The sequence below is a fragment of the Oryzias latipes genome, chromosome 3 (assembly GCF_002234675.1).
Source record: "Oryzias latipes chromosome 3, ASM223467v1".
NCBI lineage: Eukaryota > Metazoa > Chordata > Actinopteri > Beloniformes > Adrianichthyidae > Oryzias > Oryzias latipes.
The window spans coordinates 15,636,441-15,660,909 of NC_019861.2; the positions used below are offsets into that span (position 1 = coordinate 15,636,441).

At 38.9% G+C, this 24,469-nt stretch overlaps 1 protein-coding gene across 1 annotated transcript; it reads right to left on the reverse strand.

Moving 5' to 3' along the window:
- Positions 1-10,276: 10,276 nt before the first annotated feature.
- On the reverse strand, positions 10,277-22,779 carry tdrd3 (tudor domain containing 3). Its single transcript, XM_004067159.4, has 13 exons — positions 22,582-22,779; positions 20,181-20,265; positions 18,165-18,230; positions 17,547-17,707; positions 16,363-16,504; positions 16,169-16,240; positions 14,994-15,143; positions 13,826-13,978; positions 13,079-13,256; positions 12,832-12,957; positions 11,404-12,329; positions 11,134-11,259; positions 10,277-10,970 (listed from the first exon to the last, which is right to left on the reverse strand). Exons 1-13 carry the CDS (start codon positions 22,617-22,619, stop codon positions 10,854-10,856), a joined length of 2,340 nt encoding a protein of 779 aa, XP_004067207.1. The 5' UTR covers positions 22,620-22,779; the 3' UTR covers positions 10,277-10,853.
- Positions 22,780-24,469: the final 1,690 nt, after the last annotated feature.

Here is a 24,469-nt window from a genome sequence, read left to right on the forward strand (position 1 = left end):
TCATTCCTGTAAAGGAAAGTATTGAGATTTTATCATCACCTTTACTGCCCAAACTCATCCCAAGGATAAATTGTTTTAATGTTGTTGCATTGGAATGCTGGCGTCTTTTATCGGGCCTCATTGTCCTTTATTTTCACAGCTTCAAGGGTCACACCTGACATTTTTATCTGCACCCACAGAGTTGTTCAAAAACAAATCCCCAGATCAGACTTTTAATCTTTAAACTCATTGAACATACATGCAGGACAAGGTCATCTGACCGGTTCTTTGTTGTCCTGCAGCAAAAATTGTTTCTTGGTGAGACAATATGGCTAGTTCTAAAGAGAGTGAGACATGAATTGCATCAATGTTTTTATTCATTTATCCGGGGGGGGGGGGGGGGGGGGGGGTATCCCTGTAACCCTAACCCTAACCCTTATTAATGGCAGGATGGAAAAACTGTGCTGTTTAAACAAGCTTTATGTCATCAGCTGCACTGTGGCCTCATCTATGAGCTCCTTTACAGTCTTCTCCCTGAAAACATTTACAGCATCAATATCAGACCTACAACTCTATTCATGGTCCTGAACATTGTCGAAGGACCTCACATAATTTATTTTTGTTCATTTTGCCTGGTCAGTTTTAAATGAGGTGCCCATGTCATTGTTTTTGTTATTGTTGTTGTTTTCCTCTCTGTGGGAAGTTTTCATAAATCACAACCTTTCAATGCCTCCGCAACATTCAGTAATCATTTCATTAAGAGCATCCTGGAATCAAATCCTGGATGCAAAACACAACATCAGCAGATTATCTGGCATCTGACCAATCAGACACCTGCGTCTTTCTTTCTCATTTTCAAATAAAATGTTTTTTGTAGAGTTTAACTAAATATTTTGACTGCTGTCATTGCTAACAAAGGGTATATAACAAATATTTTCTGTAAGTCTTAACAAGGTTTTCACCAACTGTTGCTGGTATTTTGGCCCATTCCTCCATGCAGTTCTCCTCTAGAGCAGTGATGTTTTGGGGCTGTTGCTGGGTTTAAAAATCTCTCCCAAAATAAAATAAATACCCTGGAAAATCACAGTCATAGTGACAAGAATAACCAACAGACTAGATGAACAAGCAGAGAAAGATGGGTCTGTTAACATATCTGTACATTACAGAATAAGAATGCATTTTGTCTTAAATTTGCTTAACTGGAAATAAGGCAGAAAAACCTCTTAACACTCATCTGATGTTTGTCTCTCACCCCATTATAGTGTGTTTGGCCTCGGTATGTGTGTCTTCAGAACAGGTAAGTGGGTGAGAAGTACACTGTGCACGTTTTGGACATTTAAATTAGTATCTCTCTGATTGATCCATCTATTTTTTCACACAACAGCACTAATCTGAATTTGTCCCACCTACTACATTTGCATCTGTGTTGACTCAGCTGCACCTTTCTTTCTTGTTGCAAACATGAGAAGCACGAGTGAAATTAGCCAGGATGAGCTCATGAGACTGGACCAAGCCAAGATTTTTCACTTAGCACAGTGGTCCCAATTCTACTTCTGTGTAATACTCCTCTGGCAATAAGGTCATTCACTTTATTTAATTTTAGTCCTTGTGTTTAGATATTTTTGTTCTGTTTTCTTTACTCCAAGTTCTTTTTCTGCTTCCATTTATTTAATGATTATTAAGAATAATCCCTGTTTTCTCATCACAAGTTCAAAACATACTGTACTTGTCTTACAAGGTTGGCTTCAACTTTTGCATCCTGTCAGCTGTTTATTTTGTACTTGTCTAAACTCCTGGCTTCTGATATTTTGTCTTGTCACATTACTCCGGGTTATTTTTTTCTTTTGACTATGTTTCATTTTTGGCTCATTTTATTTTGTCAAGTTTAATTTCAGGTCTTTTCCCTGCTCTTTTAGTGTTTTTGTCTTTCAAGTTACTACCTCCAGCATTTTAGTCTTTATTGGACCACTTTTCATGACAGGTATCCTCACAGTTCCTCTGTTTTTTCTGTGACAAAGTGATGTTTGTCATGCTTTGTTAGTGCACTAATGCCAGGTATTTCTTTTGATTGCTGTGAAGAAACTGTTATCCACAAATACGAGTAAAAAAAAAAGCTGTATAGCAGTAAATGGCATAAAATATACAAAAGGGGATGTTATGTCATGCAAATCATCCGTGTACAAAAAAGATAATGTAACTATAATCGCTCCCAGAACCAAAGTACTGCTGGGAGAAGTAAAAATGACAAAGGTAAACACCTTAGCTGGTCTTACTTCTTCTTTTCTTTAAAGTAGCAAGTTGCTGTTAACTGAACAAAGTCCATAAAAGTGACTGAAAGGTGCTTTAGACTGTTTGCTTTTCTATGTAGACCCATATGTGGTAATGGTGAAGATCAATAACCAGCTGCTGATTCATCCTTCACCCTTACACTGCACCGTCTCTGGGCAAACTAACTGGCCCCATTTGACCATTAAATTGTCATGTGTTATGAGCAACAAAAGGGCTGCGTGGCAACAAATGTTTGGCAGGATGTTTGAAGAATGATACACATACACCATGGTCTGCTGCACACTGAAAACAGCTATTACCCCTGACAAGCAGCACCTATCTTGCTCATTAAGCCTGGGCTTCTGAACTGCAGTTCAAATGATAAAACTTGGGTTTGAATCTCAGCCAAACTTGTTGTTTGCATGCTAAAGTTGGATTTATCTAATGTTTAGCTCTCAGACTTTTCTTTTTCTTTTGGTTTTGCATTGAATTTAAAGCACCTCGTACCAGATGTAATTAAAGTTTTACATCAAACATTCTGTTTGTTCTTTGTTGTCTTCGTCTAAAGCTGAGATGGTTTGACAAAACAAGATCAAAGTGAGGTACAAAAAAAACTAAAAAATTCTTCTTGAAACCTTGGGGAAAATACCAACAATTTACTATTGTAGAACTCCCTTGTTTATGTATTTTTTTAAAAAAAAGGTTATGCAGTTTAGGTCTTGTAAATAGCTAAAAAATATAATAAGAGAAGTTGTGTAGAGTTAAAAAAAAAATTAAAAGTAGGTTAAACCCAAAACCTGAGAATAATTATACATCCTTAAAGGATCATCTTTGACCTTTAGGAATAATCTTTATTACTTTCCAAAAGACTTTTTCCAGGGAACAAGAAGGAGCTGTTTGATGTTGACTGGTAAGGAGAATACTTTAGAGTTTCTCTGGGTCCAGGGTATTGACTGCATATGAGAACTGGACTAATTGAGCCCCTCCCTTCTGGTATTCCAAATAGAAAGTACCCATTGGTTCCAAAGAAGCCAAAATCCTATTGACTTCTATTGAGAAATAAACAGTTTTTACTCAGTCGTTATACTTGTTAAAATAACCATTCTTGCTCTGATACCTTTTTTTTTTTAACATGTTCTTGCTAACCCCTTTTTTTCTGTAGGTCCAATTATTCAAGCTATAAACTGGCCAATCAGATGCCTCTTTAAAAGTATGTGATCTCACGTCAAAACGTTCAAAGAGGCTCTTGGGACTTGTTAATTGTATAATAAACATGAAATCATAAAGAACATAAAGTCATAGAATTAAATAGGTAATGGCTAAAATAAATGAAACAGACTGAGCTAAGCTGGGCATCCCTGAGGAAAAACTCCAGAAAAAAAGAAGAAACCTCAGGGGTGTCCCCATGAAGGAGGGATCCTCTCCCAGGTTAGACAAGCAATGTACGGAACTCTTAAAGAAGAAGTAGCTTCTCTAACTCTACAACTACATGTTTAAATAGTCCAGCAGATGGGCTTCTTCCAGATGGAGTTGGGGGACGGCTGGGGGTGCAAGACATGCCAGAGGCAGCAAAGTGTAGGTGCAGGAGCAGAGACGAGCCAGAGGCAAGGTCCACAGCCAAGTACAGGAGCACGGACAAGCCAACTGGAATCTGGAATCATTCCCGCTCCCCCTACTTAATGAGTTGACTTCGTTTCTTTGGAACTGGAAGAAATGCAATTTTTTATTCAGTCAATGGTCCAGGGCTGGTGACAGGCATCCTGTATCAAAACAACCATCACAACACTCTACAGCTCCATCCAACACTGCCCTCTGGGAGGGGCCTAGTTAGGACGAGTAGAAGTAAAAAAAATCTAATGGGACATATTTATGGGACCCTCTGAAATAAAGAATGCTTAACTTTCAATTAAAAAAAAATCACGAGTGTGTTATATCTGCTAAAGTTAAATAGTCTGAGGATTTGAAAGCTCTATTTTTTATTCGGTTGATTTTTTTAAAAAATTTTTTTCCTTTTAGAATACCATGAAATATTTTAGATTTGATAAAAATCTGAAAGAAGCTAGTTTTTCAAAACTTCTGACCACAGATAATGGCAAAATAAATAGTGAAAAAAAAAAGATTTTCATACAAATTCACTTCATTTTTTGTCTGCAAATATAGTCACGTAGGATGAGAAATAAACGCATAATTTGGTTTATAAACTCTGTTCATAAAACAAAATCATTTTGTATTAACCAAAATGCATCTAGAGATATTAGCTGACTCTGAGTTTGCCACCAGGGCAGACAATTATATGCAAACACTGGAAAGGATGGCGGCACCTTTGGCAACTGGCATGGCTTGACATTTACATTCTGAGATAAGGTTCAGCACTGCGGTCGGAAAAAACTCCATTTGCTTGGAGTTCAGCATAGCATGAAGTCCTTCGTTTTACATGTTTGTGGTGCAGCCACACAGAAGGTGGTTTGACTGTGTACTCTCTGACTTGCATGCAAAACAAAAACATCGGCACACAAAGAAATCAGCCTGTTGATAATTTTCCTCAGAATCGTAGAGTTTCTGTAAATTTAAACAATTTTAAGGGCAATCAAAAGTATAACACCCTTTTAACTCACTTTTTGGTGACAGGGTTAGCACTAGAGTAAATATGTAAGTTTGAAATCTTAATTTCAAGTTGTGACCAAAGTGCTAAAATCTACATGCATAGAAAGCATTCTTACCAAGAATTTTAATTATTTAAAGCAATGATTTTTTAAATGTTTTATCTAAATCTTTAAAGTCCCATTCAGATCATCTTTTGATCTATTATAAAATAGTTCTCAGTGGTCTTTTATTTATGATCATGCCGTAATATAAATAAAATTAAAAACCTGTATAGTTTTCAAGGACAGTTATTGCAGAGCAGCAGTAGTTCTTTAGAAAATCCCCACTGTTAGTGTGGAGTAAGCCCACCCCTACTTTTCTTTCTACTTAGGGCCCCTCACAACCCTTACCTAACATTACTGGTGCAACAAAAAGGGCGAGCAATATCAGAGCTATCCATTCGTACAGTTTTGAGCCAGATGTGAGCTCAAACAAAGAAGGCAAAAAAGATACATGGATGTTTTTGTCTGCAAGTGGATGCATCAGAATGGAGTGAAGAAGAGAGCTTGTGGGCTCTATGTCACATTTACAAGTTTCTGATTCAAAACCTAAAAGAAAATAAGAAAATAAATACTCAGAAATGCAATTATAAGCTTAAATTTTCTTTATGCATGTCCTCCATTATTAGAAAAATGTCACAGGGCATGTTAGAAACACTAAAATCACAATTTTCATGAGAGTAGATCTTTAAAGACAAAAGTTATTTTGCCCCCTCTGCAGTGGCGGTTTTTGATATGGGCGATGTGGGCGGTCGCCCAGGGCGGCACTTCATAGGGGGCGGCATTTGCCGTGCCTGAGGCGTTACACCTAATGTGCTACATATTATATTCAAAGAGGAAGCTTGGAGCTTTTAATTTGAAATTGCTTCAGCAGCCGACACTTAATGCTTTTAGTTTGACACATCAGACTCTTAAGAATGTCTTCCTCCTATTTGGTCTTCACACTTATGGTGCAAAAAAAAAAAAAGAATACCTCAGAGTGAAACAACGTAAAACAGGCACATGAAAAGGAATTAGGCAGAACAAACACCCGTGCTCAACCCAATTTCGAAAAAAGCAGGCAATGGAGATTATTTCCCACAATTCTTTGCTCCGACACAGCAGACCCGATGCGCACGTGACCACCGCCCTCTGCTGCAAGACGCTTGCGGCCACACCTCTTTGCGGTAGTCTTTGGAACATAAGTCAAAAAACTCGAGAGGGGAGCGCAACTCGCCGGTGGCAGGCTTAATCACACTAACAGGTGATTGGGAGTCTTTTTCTATCTGACAATCAACTCTGGGCCGCAGCTGCGCCTCCCGTCATAGAGACGGAGCCGCGTGTGTCAGAGGGAAGGGGAGGGGGAGGGGGATGAGATCAGACCATTTTTTATGGATTGAGGTTTTTTGGAGGATTTCTGCTGTTGGTGTTGCACAAATTTAGGGAAATGCCAAATATTTTTGGAGTAATCCCACTGATGAGTTCTAAGATTTAGTCTTTAATGTTTTATAAGACCTAAACATATTAATCACAATAAGTTTTATTTTTTAGATCTAATCCCTCTGATATGTTTCACAAAGACACACACAGGACGTCACACATTAAGAAATTATTGCTAAAAATGAAGCAGGAGTCCAGCTCTAAAAAAAAATTCTCTAAAAAATGATGAAAGAGCAAAAAAAATGGAATTATTTGATATAATTTCTTATTAATATTTCCAGGCTTTCTTTGCTTTTTGTCCTGCAGCATGTTCATATTTGTATAATTTTGACAGAATATATTTATATGGAGAACAAAATATTACAACTTATTTAAGGTTTAACTTGTGTTCCTGTTTTTATTCATATTTATGTTCAAAAAGTTCAGTTTAAAAGGTTCAAAAGTTTAGCTTTAGTGTCTTCAGTAAACATTTATCTTCTTCGGCCCAAAACCTTAAGCGTGTTTTTAACTTAGGCCCCTGTGTGACTGAGTTTGACCCCCCTGTAATACGAGTCTAGAAAATTCATGCATTTTTTGTGTAAAATGGCTAAATAGAAGATAGGGAACACAGCAGGATGTTGTCAAATTTTGTATGTGTGTGTGTGTGGGGGGGGGGGGGGGGGGGGGCTGGTGGGGTTACTCGCCCAGGGAGTAAGTTACTGCCCCTCTGCTACAGTACTTGCACCACCTGGGAACCAAATATTCTTCTCTAGAAAGCCACTCTCAAATAGGCTTTTTTCTAATCCCCCCTCACCCCCTCTGTCAGAGGAACAGAAAGTTCTGGCCTGTTGGGGGCGATGTAAACGTCATGTAAGAAAGAATACATTTCACGGGATCACCTGGTTCAGGTGGCACAGTGACAAAGGTACTATGGTGAAGAGTTGAAAGGTTAGGGGTCAGGTAAGCCCGGAGATAAAGAGCAGCGCTTGTGAATGGTGATATGAGAGCCAGGCAGGTGGGAAACGAAGGGGCACGGCAAAGGGGATGTTAATGTGGGAAAGAGGCATGTTCCCTCTGGAGGAGGAAAAGCAGGCCTCCTGCTGCTGTAGGGTTGTCAGGTTTCAGTTTGAAAATCAATCTGTGTGGTCAACAGAGCAACAGTGAAAACAGCAGTTGTCCCAGCATGCATTTGTCTGTTGTCTACAGCAATTTGGGCTGCAATTTCGCCGACACCAACACCTATTTGAGTGTTAGTGGAACATTCTTGTCAAACCTGAATGCATTACTATTTTGTTCCAAGGAGACGGTGCTAACCACTAAGAAATCATTCCCACATCTCATAATCCAATATAAATGGAAATGCAATCAAACTGAAGCTGACTGCGCTTAAAGCCGTCAAGCGCTAACATTAAAAAGTGAAATGCTGCACCAATATATTTCATCGCCTCTGTAAATCCACTCCTGTAAAATCCAATCAGAATGTTTTGTAGAATGTTGTGCACTTGAGATCATATTGAACTATAAAGTCGTGTCAAACACACACACACAAATGTGTGCAACATTCATGTCTGTAGATTCCCTTTGATCTCAGCACTCAGATTACACAGCAGTACAGTTATGTAAACATGAAAAACGAGATTTAATTTTTGTGCTTCTCAAGCATCAAGAACTCTACCCGATGAAAGAAAAGTTCACTTTCTTGATAACTCAAGCATTCTTCATAAATGATTGAATTGTTTTACCTAAAGAGCTGGTAGTGGATTTCCTCAGACACTCTGCATTATCTATGGTGAACATCCAGGAAGAGGACATTGGGAGTGTGGACTCTTAGAACGTGGGTCTTCACCTCAACACAAAATCGAACTAGTGAACCATTTGTTAACCCTTGTGCTATCTTAGATGACCCCACGCTTACATTGACGTGTAAGGGTCTAACTGACCCAACTCCCAATGTTAAAGTGCCTAAGATAGCACAAGGGTTAAAAGAATAGAGCAGACTCTATTTGCTGAGGAGACTGAGGTCTTTTGGAGTGTATGAACCACTTTTACATACCTGATGTGAGTTTGTGGTAGTCTTAGGCATCTTTTATGAAGAGGTCTGCATCTCAAACTGGTGAGGAACGGAGGATGGTCCTCATACTATCATCCTTGATGGAGAACAACACCCACGGTGTCATCACTAAGCTGCTCCTTTGGCATCTGTTACACCTTAAGCGTTTGAAGTAAAGACATCGAAGGTCGGTTCTTTCAATTTCCCCCAGTAAATCCAGTTACTAGTTACTACTATTACATTGTTAACCTCATTCATGTACAATTATTTCTGAACTGTGCAATATTTTCACTGGGCTATATTTATAACCCATTCCCTTCTTTAGTTTTGTCTAAACATGTGACACATCATTTACACATTTCTTTGTACATGCTGTTACTCTTATTGTTGCAAAGTGGAAATCTCCCCACTGTGGGACAACTAAAGGGCTATCCTAATCTTTTATCTCTTAAAACCTAGAAATATTTTTATGAACTTCTGCAATAGCTTTAAGAAAACTAATTCTTACATATTTATCATTTCTAAGAATAAACCTTTTGCGATGCATTCAAGATTCTTTTCACATTTTTTTTTACTTCCTGTTCGTTTGCAATCTATAATCATGTAAATATTACCCAAAAATGGTCGCTGTAACCGCTTACCAAAATGTTAGCACTCATCTGATTGAAAATCAATTAGTTATGTATTCATTCACCATGAATGTGTCACAGTCCCCCCGAACACTTTCAAACAGGTTCATTTTCAGTTCCTCTCTTGTAGATAGGTTTCCATATTACCGTTTGTTAATTATTCATGCGTGCTTGCTTGGCACGTCACTTGGAAATTAAGCAAACCGTTTGGACGAGTGATACAGAATCACACAGTGACCTCCTTTCTGAACCTGCCTGCATTGTCTGCTTTGTCTCCTGCTGATGGTGAAAAAGAAACAGGAGCTGAGGCGGAGATTATTCCTTCATGTGTGAAACTGCTGAGCAGCGCATGGCTACAAACAGCCAGAAGAGTGTGCGCAAAAAGCTGGGTACAGTTCCTATTGTAATGTGCAAAATGATATCTCAGCAGTGAAACTATCTCTATTACAGGGGGATAGAGATTCTCTTACGCTTTGGATTTGCTTCAAAGAACACAACAAATGAGCTAGGGGTGTTTGCTGGGGACTTGTAGAGCCAGTGCACATAAAGATAGAATTTAAAAACAGATACAATTACAATTTACTTGTGCAAGTTTTACTTGTGTTTAAGTTTCACTTCCTATTTGGCCTTTGACAAGTTGATCACTTCAGGTGCCTCATTGGTTGCACATCTGCTTTAGTTGCATTTCTTTCTTTTACATTATCAGTACATGAAATCCTAGATTCATGCCATAGAATCTTATGAAGGGGGCAGCATGTTTTCCCTGTGCCTTTGTGTGTTTTCTTCCTCCCACATTCCAAAAACATTGGCATCTCTGAATTGGCCCTAGATGTGCAAAAGGATTGCCGGCCCCTGCAACAGACTGGTGAGCTGTTAGGATAGCACAAGGCTTAAGAGTGTATCCCGCCTCCGCCCAACAGTAGCTGGGTTGGCTCCAGCATCCCTGTGACCCCAAAAGAAATACAGCAGCTTCTGATAAGATAGATGGATAATTCTATGAATCTAGTTCTGTCTAAATGAGGAAAATACCACTTTTAACCCTTGTGCTATCCTAGACAGTGCGCTGAACCTTTTTTCTTCAATGATTTGTGATCTTCACTGGTGTCCATGGATTACATTAAATCTTTCCACCTTTATCCACCTTTGTCATGGTAGGGAGAACACGTCAATGTAAGGGTGGGGTCATCTAAGATAGCACAAGGGTTACAGTTGCTGAGGAGGATAATTTTTTTTTTTTACCCCACACTAGTTTCTGTATCATGCAAGTTAAATAATAAAAGGCACCAAAAAAAAAGACAGCAAATACTCTACTTGGTAGGTTTTAGTCATTTATTTCAATGCATCCATTTAACAAATTTTCACAACAAATAGATGATCTTCCCCAAATAATACAGGAGCTCATGTCAGTTCTTTTATTACAGCATCATGTGCAAGCCCTTTGAGACATTCTGTCCTGATTATGTGGACGACAAAAATAAAGGAAGCACTCTGGATTGTTGCAGGAGGTGTTGGGATGAAGGACAAGCAAGCAAAAAACAAAAGGATTGACAAAAGTCCTGATGTTTTCTCTTCATGTTTATGGCATCATGGGATCCTCGTAACCTCAGTTAAACCCCGCAAATATGTTTTGTATTAAATTGCACTAAAAGGGAAAATGAGCCAAAACCACTTTGTTATGTAAAATGCCAATGCAGGAGACAATTATGATGCAAGCTGACAGAAATGCCAGTCACTGAGAAACGAATCCTCAACGTTACCGGGACACATCGCGCACGTTCTCCAACAGAGCCGGAGAAATGCATAACAGTTCTCAAAACAAAACATTTTCTGTGAAAACGAAAGGCCAATTTTCATTTGTTCACCGGCGCAGGTAAAAACACAGACACTTCAATCACGCGCCCTGGGGGGCTGGTAGTACTGCTGCGTGGGCCTCGTTCGTCTCGGCTGTCCATCTCCCCCACGGCGAAACTCTAGTGAACTGTCGTAGAAGCTGTCATCTTCCTCCTGCCAGTGAACATTTGACACAAATATGGCGTGCTACTGCGACTCATTAGACCTGCAGTTGATCAGCCCCTCACGAAAATCCTGCCCGACTGGTTTCTCTTTACTACTTGCTAACATGTTTGCAACTTCATTAGCAGAGTAATGAAACGTCATTTCTCCTTACCAACATGTCAGCAGACACAGGTTTGATGTTCTCCAGGAGGACCTCCTCACAATTTCCATAGTCACTGAACACAACCACAGCTGTGGAGCCAGATGGATGCACTGCGTCTATTCTTGCATGGTAGAACTTCAGGAAGACACATACAGGCATCAATGTCACACTGCTGTCTCTATGAATAGTCAGCACTGTTTGAATCAACATTTTACTATATGTCAAACTTCCAAAAAATACATTTGTTTGGTTGTACAGAAACGTGAAACGGAAACTTACTTTGCCGTCTTCCCAGTACAGCGCCAGACACTGGTCTCCGGGTTTCCATCCATGTTCTGGGATTTGATTCCTGTCTGGTCCCCGAGGGCCTTGACCTTTACCTTGGCCCGGTCTTCTCTTCGGTCCCGAGTTTTGAGGCATATTTCTTCTGGGTAGCTGCTCCCTGTTTGGAGTACAGGGCATGTTTCCAGGCTTAATTGGTCCAGTTCTTTTATGTTCTAATTCTCCGTTTTGAAAATGAGAAGGAACCCCTGTCAACGAGCAAAGAGTTTGTGGAAATCCTCCTTCCTGAGTCCCCCAGCTCCCTCCTTTTGAATTAAAGTTGGACTGGCCACTATTTCTTTGTCTGTCAAAGTGGTCCGAGTTTTGCCGGTCAACCTTTGGCTTCCTCCTGCTGTTGTTGGCTTCTTTATTGTTTCCTCTTCCATCTGCATCATTTCCTGCAGAATGACTTGGTTTAGGTGAGGGTCCGTCGTTTTTCATCCCTCTTTTTTGAGACAACCCAGACGTATTTGAGCCGCCTTCTCTATTTCTGGATTGTTGGTGGTAAGATCCATTAAACTCCAACTTCTGCTGAGGTTCTTCTGAGTGCTTTGGCAAAGTGGTAGAGCTAACGGTCTGATCATCTCTTGTCTGTCTCCTGTCATTAACCGCTTGATCTGGTATTCCTCGCGGCCACCTCTCCTGGCTCCTCCACTGCTGAGATGGAGCTGACGTTGGACAGCTCATTAGGTTAGGGATGTGCTCCTGGCCTGGTTTAGGAAAATCTGTGTCTTTGTTAAATCTTGGCGGCCTGTCGTTCCTTTGTGATTTGTGTTCATAGTGTGAGGAAAACCTGGGCTGAGAATGCTCTTTGGTGTGGTAGCTTGTGTTGGAGAAACTTGCTTTGCTCTCATGGTTCCTCAGCTGTGTCTGACTCTTTGTATCTGGGAAAACACGCCAGCAAAAAATATGTAAACAATGGAAAAGAAAGGTTAGAACATCAATGTTCCATGTTTTATTGATGCTCTGCAGGAGTTAGGATGTTCTCAACTCGACTAACATTTGCCTTTAAAGTTGAATCTTACTGGGAAGCAACACTGAAAACAGTATTTGAGAACAAGTACCCAATATGTCTTGAAACATTTGCAAAAGTTCTTTTTTTTAAACAAAACTAAACTTCTAAGTAATCTGATGGCTGTAACCTGTTTTAATATAAAACATCTATTAGGCAAAACCCCCAGAGACATAAAGTTCAACAATTACCCAAGTTATAAATGACAATTATTACGTTCCGTCTATGGCCATTATGGGAAAGGTGCTACAGATCACTGAGCAAAAACTTCTGGACATTTATTAGACGTCTTTGCAGATGAGATGTGGGGCTTTACTTTGTTTTACTTTGAATGATGTTGCTCCAAGTGCAGAATCATGAAGATGTTCACCCACCATCCACAGAGAAAGCCCCCATTTTGGATTCCAGAAAGTCAAACAGAGTGCTTGGACCAGAAGGTCTTCCTCCAACCCCATCATCCTCGTCTTCGTTTCTGGATCTGCCTCTTCCCTTTCCTCTTCCTGAAGTCAAAATTAAGCATACAGCTCAGGTGGAGGGGGGGCTAAACAAAAACCACCACTTTACAACTTGAGAAACGTAAACGACTTTCTGAATTGATTTTGTTGTGGTTTGTGTACGAACCTCTGGGTTGGGACTTGTTTGATTCAGCCACCGTAGAGCCGGGTCGGCCACCAGAACTTCCGGTCAGTAGACTGTTTAGAGCCACTTCAACATTGTTGTTATTATCCAGCAGAGCTTGTCGAGCTGCCTCTCTGTCAAAGCCCATTTCCATGAGGTCTCTCAGAGCACGTTCGTCCACCTGCCCACCAACCACACGGAGCACAGTCAACAATCAAAAAACACCAAAGACGGGAAAAGTGTATAGCTTTGGAGAGAAGGAGTAGACTCATGGCTAGCAATAAATACGATGCATGAGGAACACCTCCCCTTTTTTTTTTTAAATCTAGCTTAAATTACAGGGTAGTGCATATTTCAATTTAAAAAGGTAGGCCTAATAAAAACAGGCTTATGTCTTCACGGGTTTAGATGTGTTGCAACACACATCTAAACCCGTGAAGACATTTATGTGTTCAGCCTAAAGCGGGACAATTACAACTTCATGATGCAAAGCAACAAAAAGAGACAAATGAACTCCAGCTTAGTTTAAAAACCAGACGGACCTCAAGTTCATTTACATTCTTTAACATTGGTCAATGTGTCAGACGACCTCTAAACGATGAAACAAGACTTCAGTTCAAAAATGTGAAGAAATAAAGAAGAGCAACCTGCTGCCTCCTTTAACGGTGCAAGGAGGCATTACTATTGTCAGGAAATACCCATGTATTGAACTTTAAACGTTAAAAAAAGTATAAATGTTGGTCATCTCACCAGCTCTCTGTAGTTTCCCTCTGGTCTGCTTTCTGTCTTTTCAAATTTGTCTTCACGTCTCCTTTGCTGGTTGGCATCTCTGCTTCGGGAAGAGGAGGCAGCGTTGGATAAATTACTGCCCGCATTCCCGCCGCCACCAAAGCTGCGGGGACCCTAACAAGGAAAGAGGAAGACAACAGTTGTGATCATGGGAAGCCGGGAAAAAGGAGAAAGAAAGGAAAATAAAGAAGAATATTGCTGTTGACATTGTAATTATAAGTTCTTCTTCTGATGAATGTTAAGAAGGTCCATTTTTTTAAACAACGAAGGTTAATGCAAATGTCAACAAACTGCATGTATTTGAGCTGGTAACCAAAATAGGTGGTGCATCATTTGAGAAAATAGAATTTAGTTTAAAGAATACAGTTTGTCTAAAGGCATTAAAGATGTGATGAGGAAGGATGTAAATAATGAAAATCCTGTTTTTTTCAATGTGCTTTCAGTTTTGTTGTTAAAGGGGTAAAAATGTGTTTTTAAAAAAATGTATAACCGCTTTGAAGAAAAAACAGCTACATGAGCATTTAGATTCCTTTCAAATAAAATAGCTACCCTCATTCTGGAAGATTAATTTTAAGCTTCAGAAAGCACCCAAAAGGGGTTACTGCATTCACATAAAATGGAAATCAGTGGAACACCAACACAGATTAAGGCTGCGTGATATTTGTGGGCGGAACTGTTGGGGCAGAGGAACCTCGCCCCTCTTTCCCCCGCCCATTGCTGGGTTTACATTCTCTCCCACTAGATTACAGCCCCTCAAACCCCCAGCCTAACATTACCGCTGCAATAAAAACTGGCAAGCAATTTTAGAGCTATTCAGCCGTGCAGTTCTGAGGCAGATTCCAGCTCCGATGAGTAAAAACAAAGTGTATTTGGATCTATTTGTCTGCAAGTGGATTGATCAGAATATAGAGGGGCAGGGGCTTAATTTTCCTTATATAAGTCCTCCATTGTGAGAAAAATGCCACAAGAACTCGTTAACAATATCAGAAAAACAAGTTTCATCGAAGCTTTAAGATTCTTCTATTTTTAGATTACTGCTAACACAGATTTTTAAGCTCTCTTGATACCTTTGTTGTGTGTTTTAGTAATTAATGTGAAACCGTAAAGTGACCGTAAAACATTGACAAACCTCTTTTGTCTTGGCCACCTCGGCGATCGCCGCTGTTCGCTGCTTTTCAAACTCGTCGTTCTCGTCGGGACTCTTGACCACATTCTGCGTCTGGAGGGTTTTCCTCTGGTCCAGTTCTCTGCTGTCTACCTCGTCCTTCCGGGCACACTTCTGCTCCGAGGACAAACACAGATCTCTGTTAGTCGTTTGAACAAAGAAACACTGTAACACAATACAGAATGGTGTCAAAACCAATTTAAATACATTTCCTTGGTGATATGCAAATATCAGTGATACACAACAGCTCAACAATAGAGAAAAAAGGAATTCAAAGGAAATGCCAAATTTTCACACAATTTAAAAGAGACTATATTTCTCAAAGAAGTTTAGAATATTTAGAGTTTGCAGAAAAATGGGCCATATCTTCTACAACTCAGACTTTCTAATGTCTTGTGCAACAAACTGAAAATAAGTCTGGTTCTAGTAAAGCACAGAGCAGATTTACTCAAAGATTTCTTCAGCTGTAGACAAATTCAAAAAAATGGAATTGGATAAAAAAGGATTCCTAGAGACAACATCCAGATATTAAACACATTAGGAATGCAAAGTTGTAAATTAAAAAAAATGTCAATTCCAGAGCAGATAAAGATGCTAAACCTTGACACAAAATCACTCACATTTTAACCTTTTAAAACACACAAAATTAAAAGAAAAATTAAAAAATAAAAGCATTTATGCTTTTGTTTCCACTTTTAAACTTTGAATAGAAAGCAACTATTTGTCAATTTAAAGTGTACAAGTGGACACGTACGCTATATTACCCACTTAAAGATTACTCACAGAAACATGCCATATTTTCTTTCTTTGCTGTTTTTCTTTTAAATTCCAGACACTTTTGTATAAAACCCTAATGCAGCATTTGCACCACGGGTTATAGGTAAGGCCCAAAGCTGAACTGTAGATCTGTCCAACTATTTCAAAGATTTATGAAGACAATGCTTCAAAAGATCAAAGGAAACACTGCGGGGAAAAGAAACTCAAGGCCAGACCTGTCTGACTTGTTGAATACCTTCATCATTCCCAGCTTTCCTTAAAGCTGCGGCTGAAATTCCATTTCTTAAACATCCGTGCTTAAAGCTGGCCTTTTCTAGACACAAGTTGAAGTTTGTTTAAAAGCGTGCAGGACTTTTTCGCACCTGACCAAATGGTACAAAGGGAGGTGGGCCCCCTTCTGCTCCGATGTTGCTCCTGCTGTGTTTTGCCAAACTCTGCAAGGTGAGGAAGAAAGACAACTCCATGTTCAAAGCTATGTAAGCCCAAATGAAATAAAAAGAGCAATGATTGCTAAAATTAGATATTGTCTTTTAAGCCAAAAAAAAAACAATCTCACCCTTTGGAGCTCCCATTTCTCCACCATGTGCTCAACTTCTCCTCCAAGGACTAAGATGTTTGAATCTTCAAGAAGCAAACAACCATTTTTAACCTGGACTGTACCAAGAAGCTTCACCTTTGTTCCGGGGGGTGTATTCAGACTGAAAAGGACAACAAAACAATGCTTAAATAAGACATGTTTTAGCAAAGCAACACAAACTCTTTTTAAAGCGTGATTCTCACACATTAAAAAAACGGCAAAAACATCCCATTGCCTTCCTGATAGCACTTTCTAAATGACATGAGGCATGAAGCTCTGTCAGCAGATGGGTGGCACGGCTAGAAGAGACCATTAATAATCCCAGCTGCTCCCCCATCCTCATGGTAAATTAAAAGCGCCTCTATCTCATCAGGCCTGATAAGGCCTCTGCCTGTCTCATTAGGAAACCACTGAGACTTAGAGGGATTTCCAGATCCTGATGCAGGAAGCCAAAGGAACAATTACAGATTTTGCTCTTAACCTTTGGGATAGAAAGTGTTCTCTTGATGGAGGCAAGTGCAGAAATGAGACACTGGTTGTTGTTTTTCTCTCAACTACAGACAAACATGCTATTCAACTTGCAACCTAATAGTTGACTTTCTTCAAGTCCTTCATCCCCTTTTCCACGCGCTTACAGACACTTTAAGCAATAAACACAAACCACTGTTGTTGGCTGCCAGTGTGTGTGAGTCTGTGTGTGTGCGCCGCTCATAAAGAGGGGATTTGTTCGGTTTTCTCCTCTCATCCCAGCAGGAAGTCAACACCCACATTCTGGCCACTCCACCTGTACAGGCTGGAGAGAGTCACCATGGCAGCCATCACCAAGGCCACCACTGCTTGGATGGAGATGTAATTAAGGCCGGGAGCAGCTAGATCAGCTGCCACTACGTGGAAATTGCAGATAAAGGGAAAACAATCCAGGCGTGTGGTGCGGTGAGAGCGCTGACAGGGTGTCAGAGCAGAGTGTGCTCGCAATTAGCACGCTAGCTCTAAATATAAAAGCTGGCTAAATGCCCCAGGATCTGCGTACCAAACATCATGCCGTTTATTTAGCAATTAGCCATTTGTAGAATAAGTATGATTTTTAACCCTTTTAACCAGTGATGACTGCCCTGACAGCTGCATTTAACTGTACTCCTCGTTTGTTCAAATATGCAGCATACCTAATCTTGGACAGATGTTTAAACTCCAATCCGACACAGGTGGTGTGCCCATCTGTCATCTGTAGGCGCAGCATCCGCGGTGCACCCTGGGACTCCTCGTTGTCTTTGGGGGCTGAGATGTTTCTCACCTTTTGTACCTGGAGAACACATGGGCCCTCCAGCTAGCCATGTGCAACAGACAAAGAAGGATCGATTATAAAGCAGACACGCCAGCAACACAAGTTACAAGGAAGCCGAATACAGTAGAAAATGGATAACATTTTTACCTTTTTCAATAAAAATAGTATGTTTGTATACGTTACCCTTAGCGTTTGCCTGTTAAACTATTTCGTTACCTATCAGTGCAGAATTACTGCCTTAAGCCATGATTTTTTTATTATTTTTAAGTTTGTGCTCACATAAAAACAAAGTCGAATAAGCGTGCAAAGCAATTCCAGGATAAAGAAAACAAAACTAATCATAATTTGTTGTGTTTTAAGATGACCACCTTCAGTTTTAGTAAAAGGTCCACCATTTTTTTCATGATCATTTGGCAGAGTGTCATCACCATCTAGTGGTGATCCTGAGAACTACAGCTTAACACAGTTTTCATTTTCTGCAAGATTTCTTTCTTCCTACCTTCTCTGTTTTTCCACTGTTGATATCAGATGGTAAAATCTTGCTTCCGATAGGCCTAAGATCCGTCTGCAAGGGAATAACAACAGTATAACAAAAATGCACGAACAAAACATTATATTTCAATTTGTGGATATTAACAGTTCTTGAAAATTGACACTAAATTGAAGGAAGGAGTTCTGAGTAGATTTAACCAAACCAATCATTCTCATTCAAGCTTCTTACAGTTTTTCACTTAAATAATTACATGAGATACTTTGAAAGAAATTCTCACATATGCAATTTTGAGCTTAATTTTCTTAATATCTAACCTATATATTTAGAAAAATGCCAAAGGAATGTGTTAAAAATATCAAGAATGCTGAAATACAATATAAATATCATAGTCATTTCACCCCCCACAGCCGGCAATGTATGCAAAATGTATAATTTAATTAAGTAAATAATCGCACCGATTCTACTAGAAAACATCAATCTAGTTTTTGTTTTTTGCTTTAGTTTAATCAGCTGTCATTTATTTGCTAAATCAGTCAACTGATGAAAGGCAAACGTGTGTGTGCACATGGATTCTTTTCCATCATGCCTGAGTGACAGAGTGCAGAGCGAACGTGAAGCTCTCATCATCATCATCATCATCATCATCATCACCACCAACATAATGCTGCTCTGCATGAGCTGTCACTTGGGGGAAGTATTCCTGTCACTTCTTCATGTGACAGAACAAGCCAGTACATTTGAGAAGAGCAGAACCAAGGAGAACCGGGATCCATTAATGACACTCCAGAACATCATTATTGATGAGATCACACTAACAAGAAACCCTTACGTTTTGATATTTCAGCACGAAACGCCACCAATTCCTTAAAGCCCTCAGTTTAATTAAGCATTTAAAGGGAGAAGTAGTTTGCTGACTCAACATCTCAACTAAACACACACAACCCAAAGGCCGGACGTAGATATATTGGGGAGCAGATGCAGCGCACTGCAGTGAGTCGGACGGCCTGCAGCGTTTTCAGACATCTCCTTCTTGATCCGCGGGAGGCACAGCATGAATGATTGACTAACTTCCTCTGTCACATTAAAGCGCCTTTGTTCACAGAAAGTTCAAGTCAATCCATGTCCACTAAAGGCTGTACATTCAGACTTTTTAATCTAATTACTGATAATCTAGTGAAAAGAAAAAGACATCAGGTAAATAAGCAGCTTCGTCACTAATAATTCAACCTCTACCTTGGGTTTTGATCTCTTCAGGCAGGCTGCACATGACTATGTAGAGAGCTTTAAAGGAAATTGTTATGTCAATTATTTTATTATGTCATTACAATGTAAAAAGTATGAAACTGCAGCATTAAAATGTTTTTAATATACATTATTAGAGAAAAGAAGCTGGAGTTCAGTAAATTTCATTTCTGAATGCAAACCAATGTAAGCAGATGAACATCAAGAATGTCAGGAATGAAATTGGATATTCATTTCATAGGGACTCTCATGTTATAAACGTTTTAAGAAGGGGCCAAAACGGGATGCAGTGCCCAAGGACACTAAAGCCGAAGGGAGGGATCAATACAGAAACTTTCTGACTGAAAGACGATAACACTTCCTTCTGAACAACGTCCACACACCCCCACCTCTCCAAAAAAAGGAGGAAAAATCAATATGTACCTGTCCTCACATTCATTTCTGATATCATTTCAGGATGTGAGCAAATGACTAATTGATCAAAGGGGAAGGAGTTGAAGGAAAAGTCCGACTCTTTAGAGCTAGGGTGAGAGAGAGAGAGCGAGTGCAGCCGAAGCTGAGCTTGCAAAGAATGTGTCATGCGTGCAGCACGCTCACGGCTTTCTTCCCTTTCCAGCCTAGCCTGTCTCAATCCTACTTATTGTGATGGTGTTGCAGGGTCCTACAACAATTTGCAATGCAAAACCAGCCTCAACTACACACATACACCTACAAACACACACCAAAACAAAAAGAAAGCCCATTGCGTTTAAAGAACAAAAGCAAACATCTCAAACTCACATCCAGTGCAACGTGAATGATGTCACTGTGGGTCAGTTTCTCAGCAGATCCCTTCAGCTCTTCGATGCCTTCATCTGTGAGGTACCTGTGAAGACAAACAATAAGAATTCCACACTAAAACCTCCTGAAGCTCCAGCTATAACACTGGAAAATGTTTCAAACCAAAAAAGCCTTTAGGTTGTAAAAAATAAAGTAAGAGCGTCAATCTTACTTCAAGTGTTGGACTTTAGCTTTAAAAATACCATTTATCCAAAGTGTTTGTCTTTTTACACAGTCTTTAGAGATAAATCCCAACGAGTGATTCTAATTTCGACGAATAATGGCCAACTTTAAAAATACTTCCTGTAGTGAGGTAGTATATTTACTTTTAGATAGTTAGATATAGTATTTTAGATTTCTCTCCCTCTGATGAGTTACTGGACTCACAGATGTTATATTGACAGTAGTTTGACACTTCAGTGACCAATCTACACGTGTTTTGAGCCAGATATGACATATGTCCAGCAAATGATGAGTTAATATGTTCAACCTTTAGGCAAACAAACAGAAGAAAATCCCTAAACATCACAGTCATCCACAATCTGTTGACAGTAAGACACAAGCCTTAGAGCAGGGGTGTCAAAGTCATTTTCACCGAGGGCCACATCAGCATAGTGGCTGTCCCCTAAAGGCCAGATATAACTTATACATGTAACTAAATTTAATGAAAAATAAATGTGACTACTCCTTAATGTTAAAAAAATGAATTATTTATTTATTATAACTTTTTAAAGTGACAATTACAGTTTCATAGAAAACATCTGTTTGCTTGTTACTCTAGCATAAATCTTTTTAAATTTTAACCGCTTATTAAAACCCACATAACTCGAAGGATCAAACCGTCCAAGTGAATAACGAAAAATAACATAAAACTCAGCTAGAAAGAACATGTATTACACGTGTAACATTTTACAAAAAAAGGCTGCACACAGCCTTTGTCTGCATACACACATAAGACCTGCAAACACTGAATAATTACAACAGCAGCTACACATAAATAATATGTAATCAACTAAATGTAATTTTAAGAAATTAATAATTGTAAAGCTCTCAATAAAATAACATGGCGGGCCACATTTGGCCCCCGGGACTTGTGTTTGACACATGTGCCTTAGACTTTCAGGGGATGTAGCATTAAGTCATTAAAATAGCATCTCGTGGACAATCTCTGCTTTTTAATGACTCAAAACTGTAATATTAAAGATGATTTGAAGGCAGTTTTAACTTGCAATCCCAGTTTAGTAATATTACACATATAATTAATCGACGCTTACAAAATCCGTGCCAAGAATAGAGATTCTGATTTTAATCTTAACTCATCGTCATTCACCATGTTTAGATCACCATGTAAAAAAAATTGTTACAATTTGCGAGGCTCACAAAAGAAATGAGTGGGAATCGAAAGTGTGTTTATCAGCAACATTTTTAGGGGGCATTTTTATAACTGTAGGTTGTAGCCCAATAAGAAAACAACAACAACAACAACAACAACAATAATAGTATTCATAATAAAGAAAAGAAGAAAATAAAGCAAGAAAAAAGGGTATCCATATTTTTTTTTACTTCTAAGGTCGTGCAAATCTGAATAGTTTTTTAACTTATTAACCAAAAATTACAACAAAAACATAAAAACTAATTAAAAAAAATAGTGAAATTGTATGCAAGTCAAAGACATCTAAATGAAAGGTGCATTGCTTTATAAACATGATATATGCCAACACATTAGGAGTAAATAAGTAAATCATTTAACATTAGTAAAAAATAATTATTCCAGATTCATGAAATAAATGTCTATGATTCAATCATAGCTGGGAAAAAACAGTTGGAATTCTATTCTACATCAGCATTTATGGGTAAGAGTCATTTTAGTGTTAACCACAAGAAAGCATTTGCAGAACATTTAGGCAGTTCATTCATGGACATGAATGAATGACGTCTGTCCAACGAGGTCAACACGAGTTATTAATGCAGCTTGCAAAGTGGAAGCATGAGTTATAACATTGGAAGTAACCAAACGATTTGTTGTCGTAACGCACCTAAAATTTAATCCCAATTTTCGGTTTTTAAATGTAACTTTTAGCCGTGACAAGAGTTTTCTGTTAATTCAATCTTATGCTAGCTGGATTAGCAAACTACACTATCGCGCCAGCTACTCCATACATTGTAATGTCACTTTAACAAAAAACACAAAAAAAAAAACTGCAGTGTCAATATTTTTGAATATCAGTAAGCCATTTTCTTATAGAAATATGTTTTCTCTTTGGCAAAGCTTTCCGTTTAAAAAAGCGTTGGGGAATGATTGAAGCCACCAGCTCAGTGAGTAGCAGAGCAGTTAGCTGTAACATAAAATGCTACTACTTACCAGCCCTCTTTGATCAGGGAATCTACCAAGTCACTCATTTTGGTCGAATCTACTGGCGTTAAACTAACTACAACAATAAATTGTAAGTGTGCAACCTCTACAGCTATCTAATACTGTAATGCATAATGGCTCCAAAACAAAGCTTAAACCGTAAACATGTCCGAAAACGCTTTGTGCAACTACGGAGTGCCGAGAGGGTCTAAACACATTCTTCTTCTTCTTCGTATTTCCACAGATTGTACAGCATCGTACATTTAAAATTGTACATTACCGCCATCTTGTGGTCAATATGACTCAAATGGTCCTGAAGTGCAAATCACAACAACATATCACTCAACGTTAAAACCTATTAAATATCACAGAGACAATTAAAAAGCAAAATAATAATAATAAGCAAAGTTCACATTTTAGAAATCAAACCAAAATTTCAGAAACAAAAACACAATTTCAAAAAAATAAAACGAAACAAAATAAATATTAAACATTTCGGAAAACAAAAGAAATGCAATTAGAAACTGGAAAGGGTAGGTATAGGCTACTATGGGACATCACTGATTGGATGTTGACATTTGAGTTTTAAAAAAATGTTTCTTCTATGTCTGCATACTGAGGCATAGCCCAGCCAGTCTCGCCTCAGACAAAAAAACCTTTTGTTGGAGTAATGGACATTTATTATCCTCCTGTCAGCAGTGTTTTTTGGTTCCTTCTATAAATTTCTTTTTAACGTTTAATTGTGATTTCTTGAAAAGTTATTTTATAACTGTAAGTCATAGAATTTTGCAATAATAACAACAATAATAATAAATATTAATAATAATTTATTTAATATTATTATTATTGTTAATATCATTAGAATAACTGTTATTATACTGGTACTATATAAAATTCAGTTTTTTGCTACTTGTACTGTCCAACAGCTGAGCAAGCAGATCAGGAGGCCTCTTGTGTTGGACAGATGTCACTGTTACAAGAACAATTCTAATATACTTTAAGCTTATATAATTATTTGATTTAAGCTACTTAACTGTAATAAAAATTGTGACAACTTAACATTTAATGAAATGTAATAAATTTTTTTAAATATAATCATTTAAAAATAACTACAGCCAAAATGTGCCTCCTTTTTCGAGAAGCAGCTGAGTCCAAAACTGATGAGTCAAACATTTAAAAAAAGACTTTTCAGTCTCAGTTGGGATGCTCTCTAACTTCATGTCCCGATAAAAGGTGTTGTTCTCTTCATTATGAACCAGCTTGGATCGGCTGGTTCATAATAATCTGCGGAAGACAGGAAAACACAGTGAACTGTGAAAAACTCCATAGAAGAACACTTCCTTAGAAGTTACTCCCTGCTTTCTGTTTCTATAAGAGGAGAGACTCTCAGAGGGAGAAGGACTCTCTATCACCAAAATCAAGAAGTCCCTCAGGTCATAAAAATCTAGCAGAGACACAGGAGTTGTGGCCCCGACTAGCTCATCTCTTCCATCTGAGACTACTTGCATGACAGCCACTTCTGTGAGGAGTTGCTTCCCATTTTCATCCTTCTGAATGCCAGAAAAGTTTAAGATGAGGGTAAGAAGCTGCACAGGGGAGCACAGAGACTTCAGATGAGCTGCAGTGGCTGCAGCTGCACTTACCAGTTCTCTGAAGGACACTATCCACAGGAATGTACTTGATGGCTGCCCAGAACCACAAAAAGAGCTCTGTTGAGCATTTCATTGCTGAAACTGCACCTGCTCCATGAAGTTTTGCTCCATCTCAAACATAGAGGTGTCGGAAGTTCGAAAACCTGTGGAAACAAATTCATATTTTCCAGCTCCAAGCAGCCACTGTCTTACGTACTTTGCTGCAGACACATCAGGTAAATTTTGTTAGAACCATGAGACAACCT